This window comes from Helicoverpa armigera, chromosome 8, assembly GCF_030705265.1.
Source record: "Helicoverpa armigera isolate CAAS_96S chromosome 8, ASM3070526v1, whole genome shotgun sequence".
Lineage (NCBI taxonomy): Eukaryota > Metazoa > Arthropoda > Insecta > Lepidoptera > Noctuidae > Helicoverpa > Helicoverpa armigera.
In genome coordinates this window covers 10591937-10616004 of record NC_087127.1, presented here as the reverse complement: position 1 = coordinate 10616004, position 24068 = coordinate 10591937, and the positions used below count along the sequence as shown (strand labels likewise).

General features: G+C 36.0%; 1 protein-coding gene across 1 annotated transcript in view; it reads right to left on the bottom strand.

Annotated features, from left to right (window-relative positions):
• Positions 1-8246: 8246 nt before the first annotated feature.
• Positions 8247-24068, bottom strand: part of LOC110372238 (probable cytochrome P450 49a1) — a 33063-nt gene continuing 17241 nt past the window's right edge. Inside the window, exons 4-10 of the mRNA XM_021328829.3 lie at positions 18284-18375; positions 16624-16734; positions 15311-15463; positions 14719-14928; positions 11154-11301; positions 10516-10755; positions 8247-9328 (exon numbers count right to left, since the gene is read on the bottom strand). Coding sequence (XP_021184504.3) covers positions 9011-9328; positions 10516-10755; positions 11154-11301; positions 14719-14928; positions 15311-15463; positions 16624-16734; positions 18284-18375 — 1272 coding nt within the window. The 3' untranslated portion in view covers positions 8247-9010. The remainder of the gene's footprint in view (positions 9329-10515; positions 10756-11153; positions 11302-14718; positions 14929-15310; positions 15464-16623; positions 16735-18283; positions 18376-24068) is intronic.

The window sequence follows — 24068 nt, the reverse complement described above, 5'->3', positions numbered from 1 at the left end:
TATGTTGTTCCAAATGTTTCATTTTCTTTTGGTAATTTAATGCACACGATATTCTGTGTATAAGTTATTGTGCACTTAATTTTGAAGAGGTTCTAATTAGATGTACAACGTCTTATTTAATCATTTAAATCGGGATGAAAATAATCCAAATTATTTCTAACCTAAAAACAAAACATAACTCGGATACGCGCGCTGACTTTTCGTTATACGCGCAAACTCGATAGTTGTTTAAAAGAGAATAATTGGATCATGTATATCGTTAAAAGATACTAGAAATATAAAATTACCTTTAAATAATAAAGAGTAACATTTTCAATTGCAGAGATATTTTTTTTATTATCATAGTTATTTATTTTTCAAGAAAATAGACTTAACAGAATAATGTAAAAAGGAACGGCGCATAGAATTCGGAACGATTGAACGAATGATTTAAATATTTGTTGCTTATAATCTGTGGATATTATTTGAACCATAGACAAATCGAAGTACTAAACAGTCTTCTCTTAGTCTACGTTTTGTAATAAGGATGTCAAGACTATCGTAAGTACCGTAACAAACCAAGACGTCTTCAGTCGGGTTTAAACCACTACTTGCGGCAGTTTTTATAATAAGAGGGATAAGATTCGAGTTTGCTAAGAAAATTAAACCTTAATTAGCCTAAAAGATTAATAGCCAGGAAAGTACCTTCTGCAGCCTTTTTAACTCAGATAATTACCCTTTAAAACCAGCTTACGAAAGCCTAAAAATCAAATTTATTTTCCTGACATTATCGCCGTTCAATGTGCCTGCCTACCCCTGAATGAAATATTAGGATTAGTTATATAAAATGCCTCGGTACAATTGAGTTAAAACAAAGGAAAATGGAAGGCAAAAAGTTCTGTCGTAGAATATTCTGGAGGTGAAGACAAAGGGACGAAGGGTTGGTTTTGTACTGATATAAGCGTTGAGGACAGTTGAAATGAGTTTTTACTTGCCCCGCGACGGGGAACCAAAAAGTAAAAAAAGTCATCGACCTTTATATTAATTCACAAAAAGTTTAAGCATTGGTGTACTTAGCTATTTACCGAACATTTTCCTTAACTTTCCATAGAATCACACATGCCACTTAGGACCATATGCGTATAAATAAAAATCCTGCATCAATCTACCACACGCTTCCAACGCGGCAAGGCGACAGTCTCATCCAATTTACTCGAAGCCTCGCTCCAGATCACATTAAGAAACGCTCGTCATCCATTAAAGCGCAGTTTTTGTGATTAATGACGTCACAGGATTGGCTGTAGCTGGATCTGAACCTCCCTCATCCGTCTATTGTCATCTAAACCTTTTTTCGCTAAGAAAGGACACATTAAGGGGTCTCTAACTGAATGCGTTGTAATGTGAGTGAATGTGCAATTTGTTAGGGAGCTATAAGGGGTAATTTATTTTCAAGGTTTAGGTAGCTACTTTTTAAAGTCTTTTTGGGTGTATGGAAATTATAGATATGAAGAGAGGCATATTGTATCTAAAATGATATAGCAAAAAAAAACTACAGCTAGAAGCTAATTCACAATTGGCAGTCGAACGCGAAGGTCTCATTTTGAGACCATCTTGTGTGTCAATTAAGTTCGAGACAAAATTCACTCTTTTGACTAAGATGTAATCTGATGAAATCAATTAAAGGTCTGTTAATTTACTCGTCAGATGTATTGTAAGCACCTATTATGGTATATAGCTATTGTAAATTACGTATTTTTTCATGCAATAAGGGACTAGAGAGCCACGACCACCATTGTAATGTAATTATTTTTTCTTTTATCAACTAATGAAACATTATACTACTAAGCTTACATATCAAATCATCCCCCATTAGTCCCAGCCTGGGTATCTATTCACTTGTAACTTCTAGCCATTACTCATGCAGTGACAGAACGCCTTTAGGAATTATGACGTCGCCGCTAATTTCCCGCGCTTCGAGATAACTCTCTAATGATGTATGGCACCTCCTTTGTGAGAACTGAATTTGCATTTTTGATGGCTTTTGAATAGATAGATATTGTGTAATTTTAATGTGAATGATGATAAATGTTTGAGATGGAATGTGATGAAGTGACGACAAAGTTATGGTTTGTTTATTTATGTTTATTATTGACTGGTCCTAAAAACTGACCGCTATTTTTTTTAAATATTTTTTCCTGCTTATTATGTAGGTACAATGACGGCCTGGAATATTTCTCGTGCTTTTGTTTGATTGAGTTGCGAACCTTGCGTTTGAAAAATGCAAGACTTTAATACTAGGCTCCTCAATACACTTATGCCCGTTTTCACCAACAACCTCTTACCGTTTCCCTATCTAAATGCTACTTTTAGTAAGGATCCCTCCCAATTTGACACCTACCTAAATTCATTTTCACCACACTTGTACATGGATCCCTTAAGTAAGTGACAGATTACTAGTTCTACAAACGATAATGCAAAGTCGATATTTTATCGATAAAATGATTTTTCTGTACTTCTTAAGAAATAAACGTCTATCGAGTATATATTACTAAAGCCTGTGAGTTTTTTTTCTTGTGATGTTATTTTAATTTAACTTAAACTACATTACGCTATGTTTTATGCAATAAAACAGTAAAGAGGTTTTCTATAGGTGAATTTTTACCTATGTCATTCGCGCGTTTGTCAAATTGACTGATGTGTATGTGTACATAGAGTGAGGTTAATTTTGGGTTTATTAATGTTGAATAGATAAGTTTATTTTGGCAGAGAAGAGAAAACGAGGATAAACCTTTCTTGCAGAAGAAAAAGACAAGCTAGTGAAATAGCTGACGTCTCATAGAGACACAATATTAAACAAAAAACGGATGGGGACCACGAACGAAGCCAAAAACAAAGCTTGGATCCAGTCACAAATAGTTTTAATGCGACAGGAACCCTTTACAGGTAAATGTGAATAATATCTGTGTATAATAATATAGTGTATTAAGATATTGCCGTACAACTGTGTTCCTTGTTTTACTGTCGGCTTCATTGTGTTTTTGTTCTTCATGAGTTGATGGATTTAAGTATGGGGTTAAAATTATATATTTATTTAGTTTCAGGTGGTGCGAGAAATTGGAAAGACGTGTAAAAACATGCTGCGCCCAGCCCACCTCAAATTGAATTGGTGCAGGAGGATGATGATAATGTTTGGGACATCATATGAGGACTAATATTAAAATATTTGTTTACTATCTTTGTTTTAATTTACATAATTTATTATGTTCAATGTTAGCCTACTTCTTACCTCCAGAGGGTAACCCCTATCACCTAGGAGATAGGCTCCTCCATATTCACCATTTTCGAATCATTGGTATCTACTGCAGTTTTGGTATTTAAGGCCTATTCAAACCTGAGCGATATTCGCTGCCGCTGTGGGTAGAGGTAGATACCGCGCCGGTTTCGCTCAGGTATTTAGTATCAAGTATAGTTACCGGCACGGATATTGAGCTCTCGGCGGAAGAGTGGGGATCGCTTTGCACCGTACACAAGACAATAAACCAAAAAATGGCTTTTGCGCAGGTGAAGGTCAGGGCTCAATATCCGTGCCGATAACTATACCGCGGCTAGAGCGACCTGAGCGATATCCACTGCCGCTGTGGGTAGAAGTACATACCGCGCGGCAGCAGCGGCATGCATCCCGAACATCAACAGTAATATTAACGCATACCCACTGGGTTTTCTCTGTCGCAGGTGGTAGCGAATACCGCTTAGGTCTGAACAGTCATATTACCGCATACCCACAGGGTTTTCTCTGCCGTAGACGGTAGCGAATACCGCTTAGGTCTGAATAGGCCTATAGTTGTCCCGGCCACCGCGAAACTACATCAGTGATTACCAGATTTGCATCTGTTATGGTCTGTATATTTATGCACATGCAGGACTTCCTATTTTTGAATAATTCAGCGACATCACGACCTAGCAAGTGCATTCATAGCAAGTGATAACCTATAATCTTATAAAAAAGTCATGATCATCGTACTTTTTTCTCAGACATCTGCTCTTTCACGTAAGATAGGTACGTGGTCTTCTAATGATTATTATTTTACATATCCACAACCTTCTAAACTTTCTAAAAGTTTACGTTTCATTTTTTTTTTGCTTTTTAAACATGGTATTTTTGGTGTTACACATAACATATAAAGGTACATTTCACTATCCATCGCCAGAAACGGTTCAAAATATGTTTGTATTCTGTAATGATAATGATAGGAGTTGTTTAAGCAGGCATCAATCGGGCTCCCAAGTTTAAGTGAAATTTTTAGGTTAAAATTGACACCTAGGCTTTGGTGAAAATGAAATTCTTATTAAGTGTTCCGTAAATGCTCCCTAAATTTAGGTGTTCGTTGGTGAAAACGGGCATTAGTATCTATGGTATGATTCGGAAGGACCCCTGCTACCACAGACAAAAAGCAGTTTGCGGTGCTAATGGACCATAAATTACAAACCTATTTCTATTTGAAAATGCCTCGGAGCCACTAAAACACAGTTACATAGTTTCACACTTCGCCCTCCAACCCAAAAGTTTATATACGGTTCGGACATATTGACTCGCGTTTAACAAATACGTTAAAACGCGAACAAAGTTTTGTTTTGTTTCAAATGAATAGACCGTTATTTACGCGTGAAGTGACAGCGGTTCAAAGCAAAAAGTTGAATGAATTTTATCATTAATTTATCAGGCCAGATTTCCTGGGAGGGTTAAGCTGAATAATATTAAAACTTTTGTCCTCATGGTGCAAGTTTCTCTCCTAGTACCTATATCGTTTAAATTGTAGGAATGAATGCCTAAAGGTAATTTTTAAGTAGTTTTATCTTTCAGAATTGATCTGAAGACCAACACTATTCTGCAAAAGTTGGGAACAGGGATAAGAGTGAGAGAATAAAACGATTTTTTTATAATTGTTCGCTATAAATTCAATAGCATTAAACATACATTTTTTATTCGATTACACATTAGTAGTTAGGTAATATTTATAGACGGAATGACTAAATAAATACCTAAGGTATCAAAGTATATAAAATAATTATTATGAAGGTTGGATTGCACCATATCTATACATATAATAAATCTGTAGAAAAGTAATTTTTGTACATTGAAGAAATTGGCAAAAAAAATAGCCAGCATGTTAAAGGATAACTAACAGAACCCATTTCCATCATTTTTGTCATTTTTGTCTGTTTGTCTGTTTATCTGTTTGTTTGTTCGGGATTCACGTAAAATCTACGAATTCAATGCTGACAATGCTTATATATAAAAATTCTACGTAACTTGGGGTATTACTTAGTTTTTGTTTCATCGAAATCGATTCACTCTATCAAAAGATATGATTAATTTTGTGAATTCAAGATGTAAAATATTACGACACGCAATCTGTTTGTCAAAACTGTACATTTGAATGTTGTACTTATATTAGTTGATCGGCCTATTATTAACCTTTACACAGAAAATCACACCTTCATAAGTATATTCGGAAGAAAAAAAAATGAAAATTGTGTTTAGCCAAGGTTAAAGTAGCTCCATCTGTGGTAATCTGTGTTAAATAAAATACATAAAATTTGTCAAAGGAGCGAGGTGGTAAATGACAATAAATTACCATACATTCTTTATAGAGGATTATTATTTCAACAGATGGAGTTGTGTATTTTCCGTAATTCACCATATTTTAACACGTAGTGTAATTTTTCGATAGACATTTCAATAGTGTTTGTCAGTTTGCCGTGCGACATCAAAATCCAATTATAATTATTACCTTGATGAAAGGAAAATAATAGTTCTCAGCCAAATTCAAAACGGTGCCATCTAAATTATTTTTTGAATATTATGTCAAAAATGATGACTTTAGTATAACAATTAATTATCGTTTAAAGTTACAGATGGAGTTTATATCAGGATTTTTTCATAAACATAGTTTAGCTTATCTTCCACTAATGTGGTGGCCTTAAAACAAATTACTTTGAGTGAGTAATATGAAGTAGACCTCCATTATTTTTTCTGATGCAAAATATGTAAACTTAATCCTAGAAGAAAGGAGGATCTGTCTATCGCAAGCGCTGCTAAGCGTGAGGTAGGTAGGTAATGTAGGATTCTGTAGCTTTAAGAACAAGCCCAGATACAAAGTGCAGATAAGAAAGGGGAGCTTTCTCGATTTAATACCATACACACGTAAAATGCTTTATGCGTCTGAAAACGTACAAATTGCGCGTCGCATACCAGAGACATGCTTACTTTCAACTTCTGATCGCAAATACACTGGTCACGATTACGAACAGTCTCAGTAAGACCCGAGCCAAGTCTAAAAAAACACCTTTTATATAAAACTACGTTTGATGTCATTCAATCACAAAGACAGAATTGTTTTCTGTTGCAAATCCTATCCACCTGTATCCTATCCTAATCCAGCATGCATTTGTGTGCATTGCACAAAAACCAATGGTATCCTATTCGAGAAGTCAAAAAAGTCGACCTGCCAACGTCAGCTTCTGCGCCAAGCAATTGTTCTTAATAGTACCATCAGAATTACATTCATCGTTGAATGAGGTGAATAAATTTTCAGAAACCACAATAACACTAGGAGCCAAAGCATATGATCGCTTCATAGAGCTCTGATTGGCCCCAGGTGACCAAGTCAGGTTTGATTTGTTCGTTCATCAGATCTTTGAAAGCGTTTCGGTGGATAGTCCTGTGTGACACAAAATATGGTATATAAACGTCCTCTGCAAGAGCGAAATTTTCCCGGTGTGCGGTAGTGACGCACAGTATACAACACTTATGTTTCTTTCGATTTGCTGGCTCCACCAAGAAATGACAAATTGCAAGCGCACATTTTGAAAATCTTGGCAAAACTGCAGGTTTCAAGTACGAACACATGAAGTGGACTCTCACAGATACGTACATTTTGCCTATTCGTGAACTAATGCAAACATTTCGGTGGAGTCCCGGCTTAGGCCTCCCCCACATTAGGCGTGCGCGATCCTCGGGCGTGTGAGTAGCGCGGGCGTCGCGAGCACGCTGCATGAACGTCGCGTTTTGCTGCCCTGCGGCATTTACCTACAGCGAGGTCGCGGCGCGCACGCGCCGCTCTCCTTGACGTTTAACTGCTAAGGCGTTTAGCGGGTGGCGGGGATAGCAGGCGAAGGGGTAAGAACGCAACTCGAGCGCCGCGTCGCTTGCACTCTTCACACATGCCGCAGGGCAGCAAAACGCGACGTTCATGCAGCGTGGTCGCGACGCCCGCGCTACTCACACGCCCGAGGATCGCGCACGCCTAATGTGGGGTCAGCCTTACCATAGTGAGTAAGTGCACAGAAAATCCCCGTCATACAAGTGTTTCTCCCCAGTAGTGAAACTATCCTACCCTATGCGCCTGCTGATGATGATGACTCATTTTATCATCCATCCAGCTATTCCCCAACTATGTTGGTGTTGGCTTCCAGTCACCGAATCTGTTTGAGTACCAATATTTTGCTTGGAGCGACTACCTATCTACCTATCTTCAATCCAGTCAACTACACAAGCCGATATCCATGGTAAGACTGACAGACTTTCTGGTTTCTGATTAGTCGCAGCAGCTGCAGAAAATGTACAAATGACAGCTTTGTCAGACTCAAAGCATATAGACATAGATTTTAACTGTTTCCTGTGAAAATTACTTACGCACCATACGTAGTAATAATTTTCCAAATTGGCTGACTAGATCCAGAGATATTCACAACGTCACAAACTTTACTTCTTTTGTTTAGATAAATGGTCCCATCCACAACACAACCTTGATCAATGAATCTATGCGACTGCTAAGTGCTAATTCTAATTATATTGTCACGTGAAAGAATGCACGTACGGGATAAGTAGTATTTTGACTATTCTATATTGCCCACGCAGACGAAGTTGCGGGCAACAGCTAGTATGTAACTAAAACGATACCCAAACTATAACTACCCGTCGAATCGTCGATTTGACCAATTTAAAGGCAATATGACGGCTGGTTTAGTTATCGTTAACGCTTCAAAATTGTATGATGCAACCCACCCTAAGATTTTAATAGGATGATGACTATTTTTCACACAGATTAGAAATTAATGTCTAAGAAAAATAAACACAAGTACGTAACTGATAGAAAATAAATTCACAAAATTAATTGAAATTAGACATTTTTCATAACATTCACCAATTTACGTATCTTACCTATCTGTCTTAAAGTAAAACAAGCTAAAAATAAATAAAAATACACTCTTACACAGGAACTTTTATCAAATAATCAATTAAATAAAACAATGTTAATCATAAATTTATCAAAGAAGCACAAAAGACTATATTTTTTCAATTTCACTATCTTTCAATATCCCACTTTTTTCGTTTTCCTTCCAAACCCGATTTTAACCTTGTAAAAACGGGACGAAAAATATAGCTTTAATAGATTTATTATACGAATTTCATAATTCCGAATAATAAGGCGGGTCTTTTGTTGCTTATTTGAAATCTGTCTTAATCAGAACAGAGCTTTACATAAAGGCCTTTGTCCATTGAAGTTGATGATTGATTGACTTACAGGAAACCTGGTTAAGAAAAGGGGAATATAATGATCCCTTATTTAGGCTAATGAGTTTGCCAGATGGATTTTCTTTGAAGAATTATAGCTTTTTAAGCAGAAGTAAAATAAATTAGAACGTTAATAGAGCCTTTGAAATAAATGAGAATATTTTTAACAGAAGTTTATGAAGTAGGAAAAAACATTATCTACCTAATATTAAAATAGGCGGAATGATGCATGTAACGCATAAAAACGGTTAAATATAGAAGACCCCTCATTTATCAACTTAACAAATCAATAAAATAACTCCTGAAGTATAATTTTAATTACTTCGATCCAGAAAAAAGATAGTATAAAGTATAGGTAAGCATATAGATATATCTTTAAATAATCCTCTGTTCTTAATCACTGGTCATACCCAACTTCAACACCAAAAAAATCTTACCCCTATATCACAACTTTTAAGCAGCTTTCTGCAGTACAAAATAATATGGCGGTTGAATCCTATTAACACCTACAGTGGCCACGCTAGGAGCCGGGCCATGCCATTCCAGTCTATATTTGTCCAAAACCCTGGTAGTTAAAGCAGCGAGCATTTTGCCAACAATGCCAGTGGCTGGACAGGCCTCGCCGAAAGGCATTGAGGCCAAGGGATGGGCCCTAGAGGCCTTTAGTGGCTCCCAACCTTCGGAGCACCATCGTTCGGGAATGAACGCTTTGGCTCGACCCCATTGACTTTCGGATTTGCTTGTTACACCGTGTGCGAGGACTATGTCGACCTGCGAAAGAAATAAGTTTGTTAGATATTGTCTTTCTTCTTCTTCCTATGAAGTGCTAAGTGATATAAAGGTAAGGAATCTATAAGGGTCGACTGTTATCTTCAAATTATATAATTGAAAGTCGAAGATAACAGACGTCTACCAGAATTTGCAATTTCAACGGGCAGTTTGATTACTGCTGATAGAATTAAAAATAGAAATAAAAACTTGGGTGAAAGACCCTATGGCTGCGAAGAGTCGCTTGGGAGATGATGTCAGATAGAAAGAAATCCAAATTGTGTACCTATCGGGATATGGAACGAGGAAAAAACATATTTTATTTTTGCTATTTGTACGTTCATCTTATCAAATTGAAAGAGACATCAAGGGTGAGCCTTCTTAAAATTTGGAAGAGCGTAGGTACCAATTCTCGCAGAGACCTTATATATTACTAGTTCTCTTATTATCCTGCATCAATCCTTACCCCCTAGCTACACTACACACTTAAACCAATGCAAATTCTCTCCAATCTTAATACAACAGTACCTCAAATTACACATTACGTATTCCTTCAGCTCTCAGAACATAAACATGAGAACGTTATTTGAGTGACGGTCGCTTTGTTTGAACACAGTTAGACTGATTGCAGCGGTATGGCGGTATGGAAGACAGACGATGCTTGCAATAATAATCTTGTTTTATCTGAGACGAATGAGATTCTGAGTGGGGTTGAATTTTAAAATATGAGGTTTAATAAATGTAAGCATACGTAGTTTATTTTCTCTATTTGTTCTAGCAACGAGAGCAGTCTTCTTCCAATTACTGGGCCAAAGTTATGCGACTGCAGTAATTTTTTATTTCTATTTATTTATGAGAGGTAGCTAGTAGAGGTAGTAATGTAGGGCAATTTGCTTAAGGAAAATAGGGAATAGGGATAGTTACAACCAGTATTCTTTGATGCTATATAGGCCTGTGTTACTGGGTCCATAAAAAGGTTGCAAAACGCAGAAGAAATGTCATGGCCCCCAGCAATGATAATGTCCCTAATACTTCTAAAAACATCTCACAGCCGTACCGACATAGCTAACTATGTAGAGACTAATCTCTAGAGAGGCTACATCTAGCGGGGTTCAGGGTTGGGGTACACCAGCTTCTAAGGCTATGGACCACTACTCCTCGATGAAACAAAACTTCTGTTAGACACTCACCCCAGCAGGAATTTCATATCCCCCAACGACAATTGCCTCTCGATTCCTTCTGACAACTCCTCCCGTAGCTGGGTGCAGTCTCATAGCCTCTCTAGCACAGGCGGCCACGTACGGCAGCTCGGGCGTGTCACACCCGGCCTCACGGGACGCTATAGACCAGTGCACCTCGTCGTGAGCGCGTTGTTGGCGAGCCGCGTGGAGGGATAGTTGATAGAACATGTGTAGGGCTGTTTGGGCGAGCTGCGAAAAGTTAAGGTTTTTGTAATTCATTGTTTTAATTTTGTTGTGAAAAGTTGTGTTACATATCTTCTTGATTTTCCGTGAATTCTTATGTTATATAGGGATAGGGAGAATAGGTAGATAACATCAGAATGTTAAAGAATTTTGTTTAAGCCCAAATTGGATTTCTAGTGGCTTTATGAGGATGTACTGTGTTATCTCAATTGAATGGGATAATTATTCAGTAATTTTATGTTCATGGTAATTAAAGACATAGTTGCCGACGGCGTTCTTTGCAATATTTTGCTAAATTAATTTCGTCTCGTGATCTAGGAATTTATGACATTTTATACAAAACATGAACCTGTTTGAAAGGAACATGCAAAATATAATTTTCCATAATACAACATTTGACTTACAGGATTAACTCCAGCCAGCAACAGATCAGCAGCGAGTGGCAGTATCCGCCTCTGCAGTGGCCGCAGTTTGTCCAACAACGCCTGCTCAGGCTTCAACTCTCCATTGTTCAGGGACTCCAGTGCTTGGAGTAGGAAGTGTTCCGTGAGACTGGGGATAAAATTGTGATGTTAGAAGATTATATTAATTATCAGATTGGTTGCGGGCGATTAACTCAGGAACAAATAGTAAGACTTGCTTATTCGTAGATGGTTTATTCGGGAGGGTGAAACCAAGGACAACAGCAGTTAGATATACCGGATAACTGTTTGTACCATAGAATAAAGTCCCATATCAAACGGTTTGGCTTTTTGGAGGAATAGGGTCTTTAGCGTTTTTCAGCTCTGGTGTAATCAGGCTAACTGCAATTCGTCGGGTTTAAATCCAGTTTGCATTTAAGAAGTTTAGTATGAGCAGGATAAATAAACAGATTTCTCATAAAGATTATCATAAACTACATAAAAATATTTTTATAACTTTACGATCTTAACCAGATGTTTTCGTAAATACAATTTGACCTTGACATTCGAGTTTTATCCTATACCAGAACAGTTATCAATTTTATTGTTCAAGTAACCGATTTGATACGCTTTACAATTAAAACATTGTTCTCTGCAGAACGAAAACAAACAAGTTTTAATTGGAATTAATTACGCTGATTTAACATATAAAAGATTTCAATATAAAAGAGTAGATATTTCGTCTATTTAATTTAGATAAATACACCAGAAAAAAAAACATCTGTGTTGTGTTGGTTCTCAAAGATAAAATAATTTTAGTAGGTACTTTAAGGTATGCAAACGTTATTAAGGCAAAGTCTAAACGTCTGGTTTTTGTTGAGATTATAAGAGAAGATTTATTTTAGTACACCCACGCGACATTTTAAGACTTTGTAGAACTTTTATAGGTACCTACTGAGGGTACCTACTTACATTTTTTAGACGTTACTGACTAAGAATGAAGTCAAGATAAGGAATTATGCGAGAAAGTGACTCTTTGTGTTTTGAACATACACGACAAGACGGCTGAAATAATTTCGATACACTTTTTAGTATGTTGATGTTACATCAAAAGGATAAAACATACGCAAATAGTGGACAATTCAATCAAAGCCTAAAAGATCATTTTTTTTTATTAACTAAAAGTAACTTTACAATACTTGTGCTCACTTACGTTGAACCACAAACTAAGCACAGCTTGTAAGTATGTGGCTCAGAGAGCAATACTTATTGAACATTGACAAATTGAAGAGGCGTATGTTTTTCATAAAAGGAATTCTAAATCATTATAATGAAGTCATAAAAACCACGCAGCCCACTAATTCCTAAAATGTAACTTCCTCAAATATTTCGGCAATAAACTGGCATCAAGGCTGATGATACAATATCAGCAAGATTGGACAGCATGCGTGCATGCATGCTAATATATCACGTGCATGCTAATGGCCGTGGCACGTGTTGGCTATGTGATCACGATGTGTCTGAGTGATAGGAACCTAGTGCCGAAAATGTTGAAGTGAATGTTACGTGTGTGGGGGCAAGGATTGAGAACAGACTAATTAATTGAATAAAGACTGATAGACATCAGCCTCATTAATTTATAAAATACTTAAATAATAATTAAATTATTTTTAAAAATAATTAATTAACAAAGCAGAATAAAGGAAAAAAGGTAAAAAGAATTCTAATATTTTTGTTATTATGTTTTTGTTTCTAAGACTAAAATGGATTCCGATAGCCATTTAGGTACCTAAGCAAGTTGTAGGTACCGAAACTATCCACATTAGGTCAGCTATTTTAATGTCATAGAAATATCCAAATCCCTTTTCGAGAAGTAAGTTAAAAATATACACTTCTGGACACATCTATTGGCCCACCTTAGAGTTTTGGTTTCGGTGGCCCCTACCGAAATATGATTGCTAGATTGAAAAAAACTGATGATGCAGTTTTAAACCTGATACATTTTACCTTCTTTTTCGATCGTATTGTTTTAAATTTGAATTTGGAATACCATACGACATGGAGCTACGCTTAACAAGTCGGATATGTGCCTCGTTAAAGGCAATTGATTTTTGAATAAAAAACATGTTTTATCAAATAAAGGTTTAATTTAATAACGTGTGTTGCTTCCATGGGCATCTACCACAGCTCTCATACGATTAGGCATAGAGTTATCAACCGCTCTATGAAGTTTTGAGGGATCATCGCCCATTCCTCTTCTATGGCAATTTTCAACTCCTGCATCGTCTGGGCAACTGGCTGACGAGCCCTAACACGTCTTTTAGCTTGTCCCACATGTGCTCAATGGGGTTCATGTCTGGGCTTCTGGCTGGCCAGTCCATAACTGTGATATTCACATCCCGAAGATATTCCCTGACAATGCCGGCCGCATGGGCTCTTGCATTATCATGCATAAAAAATTTGGGCCCACATAGTCCGCGTATGGTATCACGTGAGGTCCTAAGCACTCACGAATGTACCTTTCAGCGTTTAATGTTGGCAGCCGTGGTCCTGTAACAACCTCAAGTTGAGTTTTGCCGCTCGCGGATATACCGCCCCAGACAGTCTTTGAGCCACCGCCATAAGCAACCATCTCTTCAAAGCAGCATTGTGCGAAACGCTCTCCCTTACGTCGGTAGACCTTCTTCCTTCCATCATTGCCATGAAACACAATTTTGGACTCATCAGAAAGAGAACACGGCTCCAATCTTGCTGTGTCCAATTTAAATGACTGCGTGCGAAATGAAGGCGCGCTGTTCGGTGGGTTCGCGTTAGTTTGGGCCCATTAGCTGGCTTGTGTGGTACCATATCGTGTTCTTTTAACCTTCTCCGAACAGTTCGAGCACTCACAGATACTCCGTGGAAGTCGCGAAGTTGTTTTTGTGTCTCAATGGAGGTAAGGTGACGATTTCTCAAGCTGGTCATCACGATGAATCGCTCCTGCCTTTTAGTTGTGACCCGAGATCGTGGCCTTCCTTGGCGACGAACAAAGCCGCCAGTCTCTAGGTACCTCCGATAAACATTTCAGACCGCAGATCGACTTAAATTAAGTTGAGCACTCACGTTTCTTTGGCTGCGTCCGGCCTGAATAAGTGCCACAGCTTGGGCGGCGACTTCAGGTGAAGTATCCATAGATTATTGAGAGAACCTCACCTTAATGTAAAGAATAAGTAATGTTTGTTGCAAAACCAAAGATATCAATCACTTTTTCAAGAATTAAGTCCAATAAAACCAAGTTTTCTTAGTAATCGACTGTTTGATATCAACAAGCAGGCTCCAAATTGTCTCTTATTTCTTTAAATTCTGTATTCGAAATTCAAAAAAAGACTATTGAATGAAATTGTGAATGGGCAAGGTTGAAAACTGCATACAAACCTTTTGCTCGACCTAATATAAAAAATTAGCTAGGACCAAACGAAACTGAAAATACAAGGTGGGCCTATAGATGTGTCCAGAAGTGTATTATTGTATTTACTATGCCATGTATTTACAATGTTAGAGAAAGAAACGAAAAATAAGAAAAACTCACCTAAAATGTCTGTCAAAGGCCTTCAAAGCACTGTTGAAGGTCGGGTTATCAGGGTTCAGGGTGCCCTCACTCCGTACGAGAAAGCTGCCGTCCGCGATGTCTCGACTGACTCGAACCAAACGTTCGGCTTGAGTCAACTCCTCAAGAGAACGCTTGGATAGCGAGCACAGGTCGTGGATCTCGTCATCTAAGGAGGTCTTTTCTGGTTTTCTATGGAAAAATTGAAGTTGGTTATTTTGGTGGTGCGATTGAGTAATAAGTATGTAGTTTCTTATGTAGACATATTTAATGTATTTGAAAGGCCTTCAAGTGCAAAGTTGAATAGATTTGAAGGGATGCCTTGAATGAGTAAGAAACACTCGAAGAGTCTTAAAGCAAAAGAGTGTTGATTTAAAAGTCCGTAACTACAGCAATCAACTGAAGTATCTAAAGTAGGCACTTGAATAGGTTTTTACGGCTTTTGTTTCAGTTCAAGTTACTAACGAGTCAGACTATTAAAATGAACGACCAGCTTCTCCATGCCTATGATGGATCCCAAAATAAAATAAAATTTTGAAATTTCATATTTCTCAGTAGTGTTGATCCAACTTACTGGTTATCAGCAGTAGGTATATGCACAGCACCGTCGAGACAGCCCAGTCGGATGCCGAAGATCATCATGCCAATAGTCTCGATGGCCCACCGGTAGATTTCAGTTTCCAATTCATCGTTTAACGCGTTTTCTGCGTTACGTAGATCTCCTAGTCTGAGGGAAAATAATTTATTTGTGAATAAGTCAGAATGCCAGAGGTTATTTAATAGCTTCATGAATATCTGGGGATAGTAAAGCTACATAGCAGGTCTAACTATCCAGGATATACTAAAAGAAAAGAGAGTTAAGATTGATCAAAATAAGTTGTTTTCAGTTTTCATATTTTTATATCTCCCGGTTTTCGAGAAGGTGTATTCAAATTTTGCTTTCAGACTTTGTTTAAAGTAAATACACTTTGCCGAAAAGATTCTTTGTCTAAGTCTCTTACGATAATCCTTTTGCTATCCAAAATAGTATTTAAACAAGTTCACTACGATAATTTATCTTATTTCTCACTCTTAAATGCACGTGATATTTAGAAGTTTAAAGGCGTATTAAGTAACTTTACTAAAAGATCATGAATAAGGCCGTATTCTAATCAAGCAACGTTAGGTGATTACAAAATTAGTCACACCTGTCTATATTTAGAAAAGGCCTTCAGAATTTGATTGAGCAGCAGGTAAAGATTATTAATATCCTACTAATATGACATTGTTGTATTTATCATACATTTGTCCTGTTTACTGCTTTAAGTGGCTGCTTAGTGCTCTAGCTCTAAGTGGTCGGCCGCCAGTTGCCCCGATAGTTGGAAAAAATATTTTTTCAGAAAATCGTGATTTTAATCAAAGTTTTTAGTGGGTCTGATACTGGCCAAATACCAGATCGTTGTTATTTGCGTGCTAAGTACTTACCATTTAAGTATTTCCATACTGATTTATGAGCCTGAAAAAAGTGTCGGCCGACTAAAAGTTTGCAATAAGAAGGTATTCTAATATGACATTGTTGTATCTATTCATCATACAGTTTGTCCTGTTTCGTCTAGGTCATGTTTATTCTCATAGTTCATTGCTATTGAATGCTGCAATAAAAACTTCTAATGTTGCAATCTATTGTTTTAGGCTACGATAGATATATTTTGTTGTGACAGTAGTTAATTTATCTATTTATGTTTTGCTTAAGTCTGATTTACATAGATATTGCTTATGATTGCGTTTGGCTGGTTTTTGTAGCCATAACAAAAATAATTCAGTTTTTTTGTAGCACTTTCAAGACAGATGTTTTTTTTTTAATATTGTTTTTATGTTTTAACATATTTTATAAACTTTATTGTTTACCTTCTTGTAGTGTCAGCGGCAATTTCATCGAAAGCTTGGTCGTAGCTTTTGAGGAGACTGCCGTCATGCAGGAGAGCCCGTATTGCTGCCCAAATCGCCTTCGTTTCATCACTGCAATAAAATAAAACTCTAAAACTCTTAACATTAAGGAGTTGAGAAAAAACAAATAGATCTGATGTTATGACAAGTATTTTATGTCATGTAAGCGGCTAGAGCTCACCCGCTTTCATGACATAAACAACTACACGATAGATAGTTATTATGATGCTTTTAATATACCTATACAACGATAGAATCTGTTGTTCAATCCGAATTCCAAAAAATGTATTTTCATTATAAACACTAGTTTTCAAAAGCTATTATAATCGATTGTCAGTCCAAACAAACATGACAACTTATCAGTAGGAAATCCATGTTATCGATACAAAAATCGACAGTTAATGCACCTCTAATCCTTTTGATAGGTAGGCTAACGGACAATTTAGGAAATAATACCATCAATAAAAGTGTTTGCTCTATATTTATCGATATGCACGTTCGATTAGAGTGGTTCTGATCGAATATAGTGCAATAGAGATATGCTAAAAAATGTTATTATACTTTAGGTACCTACTTCTGTTTATCGACATAGGTAAATGTTTTTTCAGACTATGCAATAAACTTTTTTGTTTACTTCTAGCGTTTTATTGGAGAATCACGTTTTCGACCATGACTTGATGTTTTGATTATTTACAAACATAACATGCCTTTTGCAAAGAAATAAATATCAGCTTTAGATTATTTACATTATCTACTAGATGCGAAAAATCAAAAATCATCGGAGATTTATATCTGTCCTAGATTTAGTTACATTTAAGTAGGTACCCTATTTTAAATGCACTATTTTTAAGCAGTGCATTTGTTTATTCGTATTTTTTTTCTTGACAAGGAAAACTTCAATAACTACTTACTTACCGAGATTTCTAATTTATAAAAAGACCCGTGGTATAAGGGCAGGCATTATAAAAGGCAAAATCGTATTTTCTCGCAGAAAGTTATCCTGAAAAGTGCCAAAACGTTTCCAAAAATCGGCATTTTACAACACAGGTCGAATTGCCGCGGGTGGAATCTAGTTTCAAACATTAAATTCCAGTGCTGCGTTAGTCACACTGTAAAAACGATAGAAAAAAGTTCGTACAACGAGCCTAGGGGTAGTAACAAAAAAATGCTTATGTTACAGCTATGACAGCAAGTTTGTTGCACTTTCACGTAAAAAAGACTGAATTGCTTACAATTACAAGACAGTGGCTTTTTATCTGGGTATTGGAGAAAGTTTCTTGAGGACGCGGGTAAAACTACTGTAAATACATAGCTATCATATAGGAGCCTAAGTAATTATTCCACACGGACAAAGTCGCGAGGATTTAGTCACACATATATGTTTGTTACTGCACGAAATATCTATGTAATTTGGAAGTCACGAAGGTTATAAAGCAGCCTTAGAGGATTTACATTTAATAGTTGTTAGGTTCTTCGGTGTTTCCTATATAAAACTTAATTACGCTTCTGATCCTTAAGACCAGAATAACAAATAGGCCACTTTTAACCGGCTAAACGAAGCTTTCCGAGGGTTCAGCGTAAAACGCTGGTGTGAGCTACAAAAAAAATAAAAGCATCATACCCGTGAACTGGACCATGGCCGACCCCCTTCCTGTGTTGACAAAGTGGCGATTTTTCAAAGCGCGGCGGTTCGGTAGAGTAGCTCTCATATACCTGTAACAATAAAAAAGTTTCACGTTTCAAACTTTGTGATTGAAATTCGGGAGCTGTATGCTGTTGCTGTTGGCTGTTGGGTTAGGATCGTCAGATCGTCTTTTGTTTGTTTGTTTGTCTTCATGTTTGTAGGAAGCATTTTGTGAATATGAGGCAAAATTTACACAGGTAAATTTCGCCGTAAGTTTAACTTGCCTTAGACTTTGAAAAAATAAGTGCATCTGTTCAAGATTCAGCATTGTATTAATCTCGTTACGTTATTTTATCAAAATGTTGCTGTTGTCTTGAAAATACTTAAAGTTAAGTAGGTATCGTTAGAGTATTTTGAAGTAAATCAGATAAAAAATGCAGCAGTTATTCACTTTTGGGGCTCTTTCACGAGTGGAGTTTAAAAACATGCCATCTAAGAAGAACAGTTTAAAGTTCAATAGGTAGCTTATTATCTATCAATAAAAATCCATAATCATTCAATCTAACACAGTTACATCAATTATACAGCATTAAACAATTCACAAGCACTCCTTCCTGCTTCGCCCACTCTTTGTTAAGCCAATGTCTGTGCAAGACGCGTCAATAGGCCGAGTAACATAAACTGTGATGACGTCACTTTTAGGGTACCCACACACTACAAATTTTTACTCAGCCGACTGTCGGTCCGTCGATAGGAAAAAGAATATTTTTTTTAAGAAAATCGCGAATTCAATCAAACTATTAAGTCAGCCTGATAATATACGGAGATGTATGGGAGTGCATAACAAGACTAGCTTCTGCTAGCGGTTTCACCCGATTCCCGTGGGAACCTCTGCACGAATATGTATAAAAACTAACCTAATAGATAAATGGGCTATCTAACACTGAAAGAGTTTTTAAATCGGACTTGTAGTTCCTAAGATTAGGAGCCTTTAAGCAAACAAACTCTTTGCTTTATAATATTAGTATAGATAAGGTCTTCTAACCAGTATCAGATCGACTGTAAACTTTGATTGAATTCACGATTGTCTTTTTTCCAGCCAGTGGACCAACTGTCGGCCGACTGTTTAGTTTGTAGTGTGCGGGTAGGCTAACTGTAATTCAGTTGAAGATTTATGGTTCGGACGATAAGGCTGACGGGTGCCATAGACAGGCACTCTTGAATTTTGTGTAGGTTTGAAAGGCTGTCTACTGATGCGTAAAAAACTGTGTAATTGGTGTGAAGGAGTCCTCTACATTTTTTTAATGTTCAACAGCTGAATGATTTTCTTTTAACTATGGTAAATCTCATGATCATAATCATGCACACATATCCTAAAAAAACCTGAAAAAACATTGAAAATAGAAATGATTTATTTGACAGAAAAAAATACAGTACACTGTGTCTTCAGGATCTGAGTTGCAACATTCAGATTTGGAATGAATGCGATTAATGCTGTATTGTTATTCTGAAGTTCCCTACAGAACGAAACCTTAAGGCACAATATTGTAATAATCATTAAAGAGAGCCAAAGCATCCAGGAAGCCATTCAACATTGAGGTGGAAGACCAAATAACGGGATTTTACGTTATTACACACGCATGCCAGCTGTTCTTACCTTAGACATATGGTCATTTCATTGTTCTTATGTTTAACGCGAAACAATGAAATGATGTATATGTAAATTGAGATAAGTATACCTACAGTTTATATTTAATGTTGACTGTTAAGTCGTCCTAGATTATGATCTAATTTTTTATGGTCCATTGTTATTAGTTTTTAGAAGGCCTTGGCTACATACTTGGTGCCTTTATGAAAAAAAAACCTGAAGCTTTTAGGATGCATATGGTTGCTACTGTTTTTTTAAACTTCCATGTTTTTATGTGTTTTGTTTGATAAAACATTATATGTTAACATTAAAAAAAACATACATGTTGTAAACTAGAAAACTTCATACTGCCATAGGAACTATAATACAAATCCTATATTTAGAATGATACATAATAGGTAAAAAATCTTTCGCCAGATTAATTTTCCTTTTCACCAATGCCAAACAATTCTCAGACTTTTCTTCCTGACTTCAACTTTAAAGTTTTCAGTACACAAACATAAGTAAAGTTTCCTCAAAACAGTTAGGACCGTTCCTATTCACCGTAACACAAACACAGCGAGGAACAATGACACATAAATTGAGATAAGTCAACATTTACAGAAACACGTGGTCGCGACGTGAGACGGCCGTCTGTCACACCGTTATGTAACATTCTTCTTCTTTCTCCTGCCCTGTTCGCATTTTACTTGGGGTCGGCGCAATATGTAATTTTCTTCCATTTTCCACTGTCACTCGTCATACTGACATTCACTCCCTTCCTATTCATATCATCATTATGTAACATTGTTGTAAGTATTTATTTTTGTTAATAAGAATACGTGATGATAAGGTTTTTTAAATGTCAATTGTTATTTTTTTTGTGTTGGAAAAATCTTATTAATTGTTTGAAGTTAGGTAGTTCTTTATTTATAGTTAAGACACAGAGGCATGACTTTAAAAAATACGTGTCAAGTATTCACCTATAGAAGCAAAGAGATGCAAGAAATAAGTTTAAACAAAACACAGATTCAATTGAAATATGGTCACGTGCAGAAAACTTTAAAACAATATAAACACATAAATTCTATCCATGTTTGCAATTTGCGAACCAAATTGAGATTACGTTATCGTATAATTTTGACCCACATTATCTAGCACAAGCATAATATGCTCGTAAAATTATATTTGTAAATACACGCCACGGTGTGAGTGAGTGATACAATGATAATAATATGCAAATGACAGCATACCGGTTATAGGCCTAGATTTGTTTATACGGGTGTTTGCGAAAATACGCGTATGTTTACAATAAATATTTTGAATGTAAAGAAATAAAATATTGTTGGTTAACTTGGCTGGATTTTTACTTTATTATAGTCAAGGATTTGGTACTATTCAATCATGAACATAAAAGCTTCGTCTATATCTGGTTTTATCAATGAGTATTGTTTTGAAAGAATTAATAGCACATGTGTTTACACGTGACCAATTTATTCGCATATTTATATCTTCGCCCAATAAAAATATCGTAAATATATAAAGCGTTGGTTGATTATAAACTGGTTATTTACCTATCTGATTATACCCATATTTTTAAGCCTGAGTAAAAAGAGCAAAAATACACAACGATGTGGAGTAATAATATACACGACTTTTTTGAACGAGTTTCTGCATTAAAAACTGAAATTAAGTTGTCTTCTATAATTTGATACGGTAATATTATGGTGTCTATGACATTCGAGTGTTACGTGACTAGTCTAGACGATGTCGGTTATTTGTAACCGCAGTGTTAATGAGACTTCTCATCCGGAGTGTTGCGTTGCATACTATTAATGATAATCATGTTTATTTATATTTTTATTTGCATATGGGAATCTGTTCGATGGGGATAAAGAGTATGGTAAAAATGCTAAGAAAATATTGTAACCCTACAAACAATACTAAAATGCAGGTAAAAGACCAAAAATTACGTTTTGATATGGCACATAAAAAAAGTGCAGACGGTAATGTAACCCCCAAAATTGAAGCAATGATATTTCATAGATGTTTTAACTTGTTTAGTTTTACATAGACGAAATAGAACGAGTTATGTATGTTACGTATGAGAAAACCCTTTGCTATTCACCAGTACGGAACAGCAGAAAGCTGATGATGATAATGAAAAAGGACTCTCAACTTTACAGTGTATATTTTTACACATATTTTTGTGTCGTCATATAACACGTTTTAGTACCATGTCAAATATCATATCAATTGATTTATCACCCATTGTTTTACCATCTATAAAGTTATAATCTGTAGAGCTGATGGTTTTATACGAATACTTATTTATTTTTATGGTTTTCAGCTACTGAATGCATGATCTTTTAAGCAAGCGAGATAAGTTTTGACGTAGGTAAGTAAGTTTCATAACAAAAGATATCGTTACTGACAAATATTTTATATTGAAAATATTTTTTCCCACAATTTAACCATGTGATAAACAATTTTATGTACCTACTGATGTGCTAAATTTTGCTATTTCAGCCTCACTTCAACTTTCATATACTTTTATTACGGTCTACTTAGTTAAATAGTTAAGAGCTAAGTAATAAATTCCTCTGAACTTTCCTTCTGAAGCTCGTTATTATTAAAGCTAAGTTTAGACTGACCTATCTTTATCTCAGTGCAAGTTTGTTGAGGTCAGCTTCCAGTCTATTATTACAAAGACGCGACTAGCTTCGGCCAGCGGTTTCACTCCTTGCTTCTAAGAATAATTTCTTGCACTCGGATAAAAAATAGCATATGTGCTTTATGTATAAGCTATGTTACTGCTAACTTTCATCAAAATTAGTCATTAATCAGAGGTATTTTGTGATAGCGGTAGCACTCACCATCTTTTGCCTTTACAATAATAGTGTGATTTTTATATTTGTTATGAAATTTCTATCTGTATCGTACCATGTCGTCATTATAAATGAATCTCGCAAATGCCACATGCTGAGTATTTAACAGTTAGGTAATATCCTTCATGTGTTTGGGATGCATGTACCTTTTATTTTTTGTTCTTTGCCTTTTATTTATTTAGGATCAAAAAAACCTTATCGTGACAGATGCTGATTTGTTATTATCGCAAATTATCGTGTAATCATTTTACATATTATGTATATTATATAATCATGTCATTGGTTATCGCATGTAGGTATATTGTTGTAAATTGCAATTGACACGATCCATTCGTGATATCTAGATTTGCTATAAATATCAAGTAGTAGATACTTTTAGTGATATTCAAATTACAATGTATTTAGAAGTCATGATAGTGCATTATTTTTGCTGTTTGACTTTTAATGCCTCGAGTCAGGAGGAGCCATAGAATCAGGGGATGTTTTGAATATTTCGGCCACCATGTCTGCGGGCTTTTTGCACACGTCTATTTTTTAAGCTTGAGTCTCTTTGTTTTCTTTTCGTTTCGATGTTTCCTGTCCTTAGATTAGAACTCCCAACATTATTGTCATCATCCTGCCTTTACCAACCCAATTTTTTATTTAGAGTTAGTGAATTACTGCTCCTTTTACCACTATTCTTTGCCCGACATCATCTCACTTGCAAGTAGATAAGTTATAACGTTTTTCAACAAAAAATCTTTCTTATTTTTTCAATAATAACGTTTCCTCACATGGCTCGATAATTCGTAACTATGTTTAAGTTATTGTGTATGATTGTGTGACCTTTGCGTGCGTCATAGATATTACAGTTTCGTATTTATAGTTTGGTGATAATGGAAAAAAATTGTATCAGTACTTGGGAAGTAGGTAACTAACGTTTTTGTTTGTTTGTTTATGCACATGTCATAGGTAATAGTTTATGGGTATTGCAAGTACTAACAGGCTTTGTAGTACAATTTATTTGCTTGTTTTGAATGTTGGATAAAATATGGGTAAAATAAAATTGTTACAGTGCGTGACACAATTGAAGCAGTTAGGTACTTATTTAGACTAGCTATTTAAGGTGTTCCCTTATGGTAAGGAATCAACTAAAAGTATATTCCTACACTGGGTAAAATGATGAGGCACTATCTATACTTTTGTGTCCTTTCCCAGGTATTTAATTATTTTACGAAATAGCTAGAGGTACAGTTCAGGCGTTAACCTCAAAATATAGATAGGAATT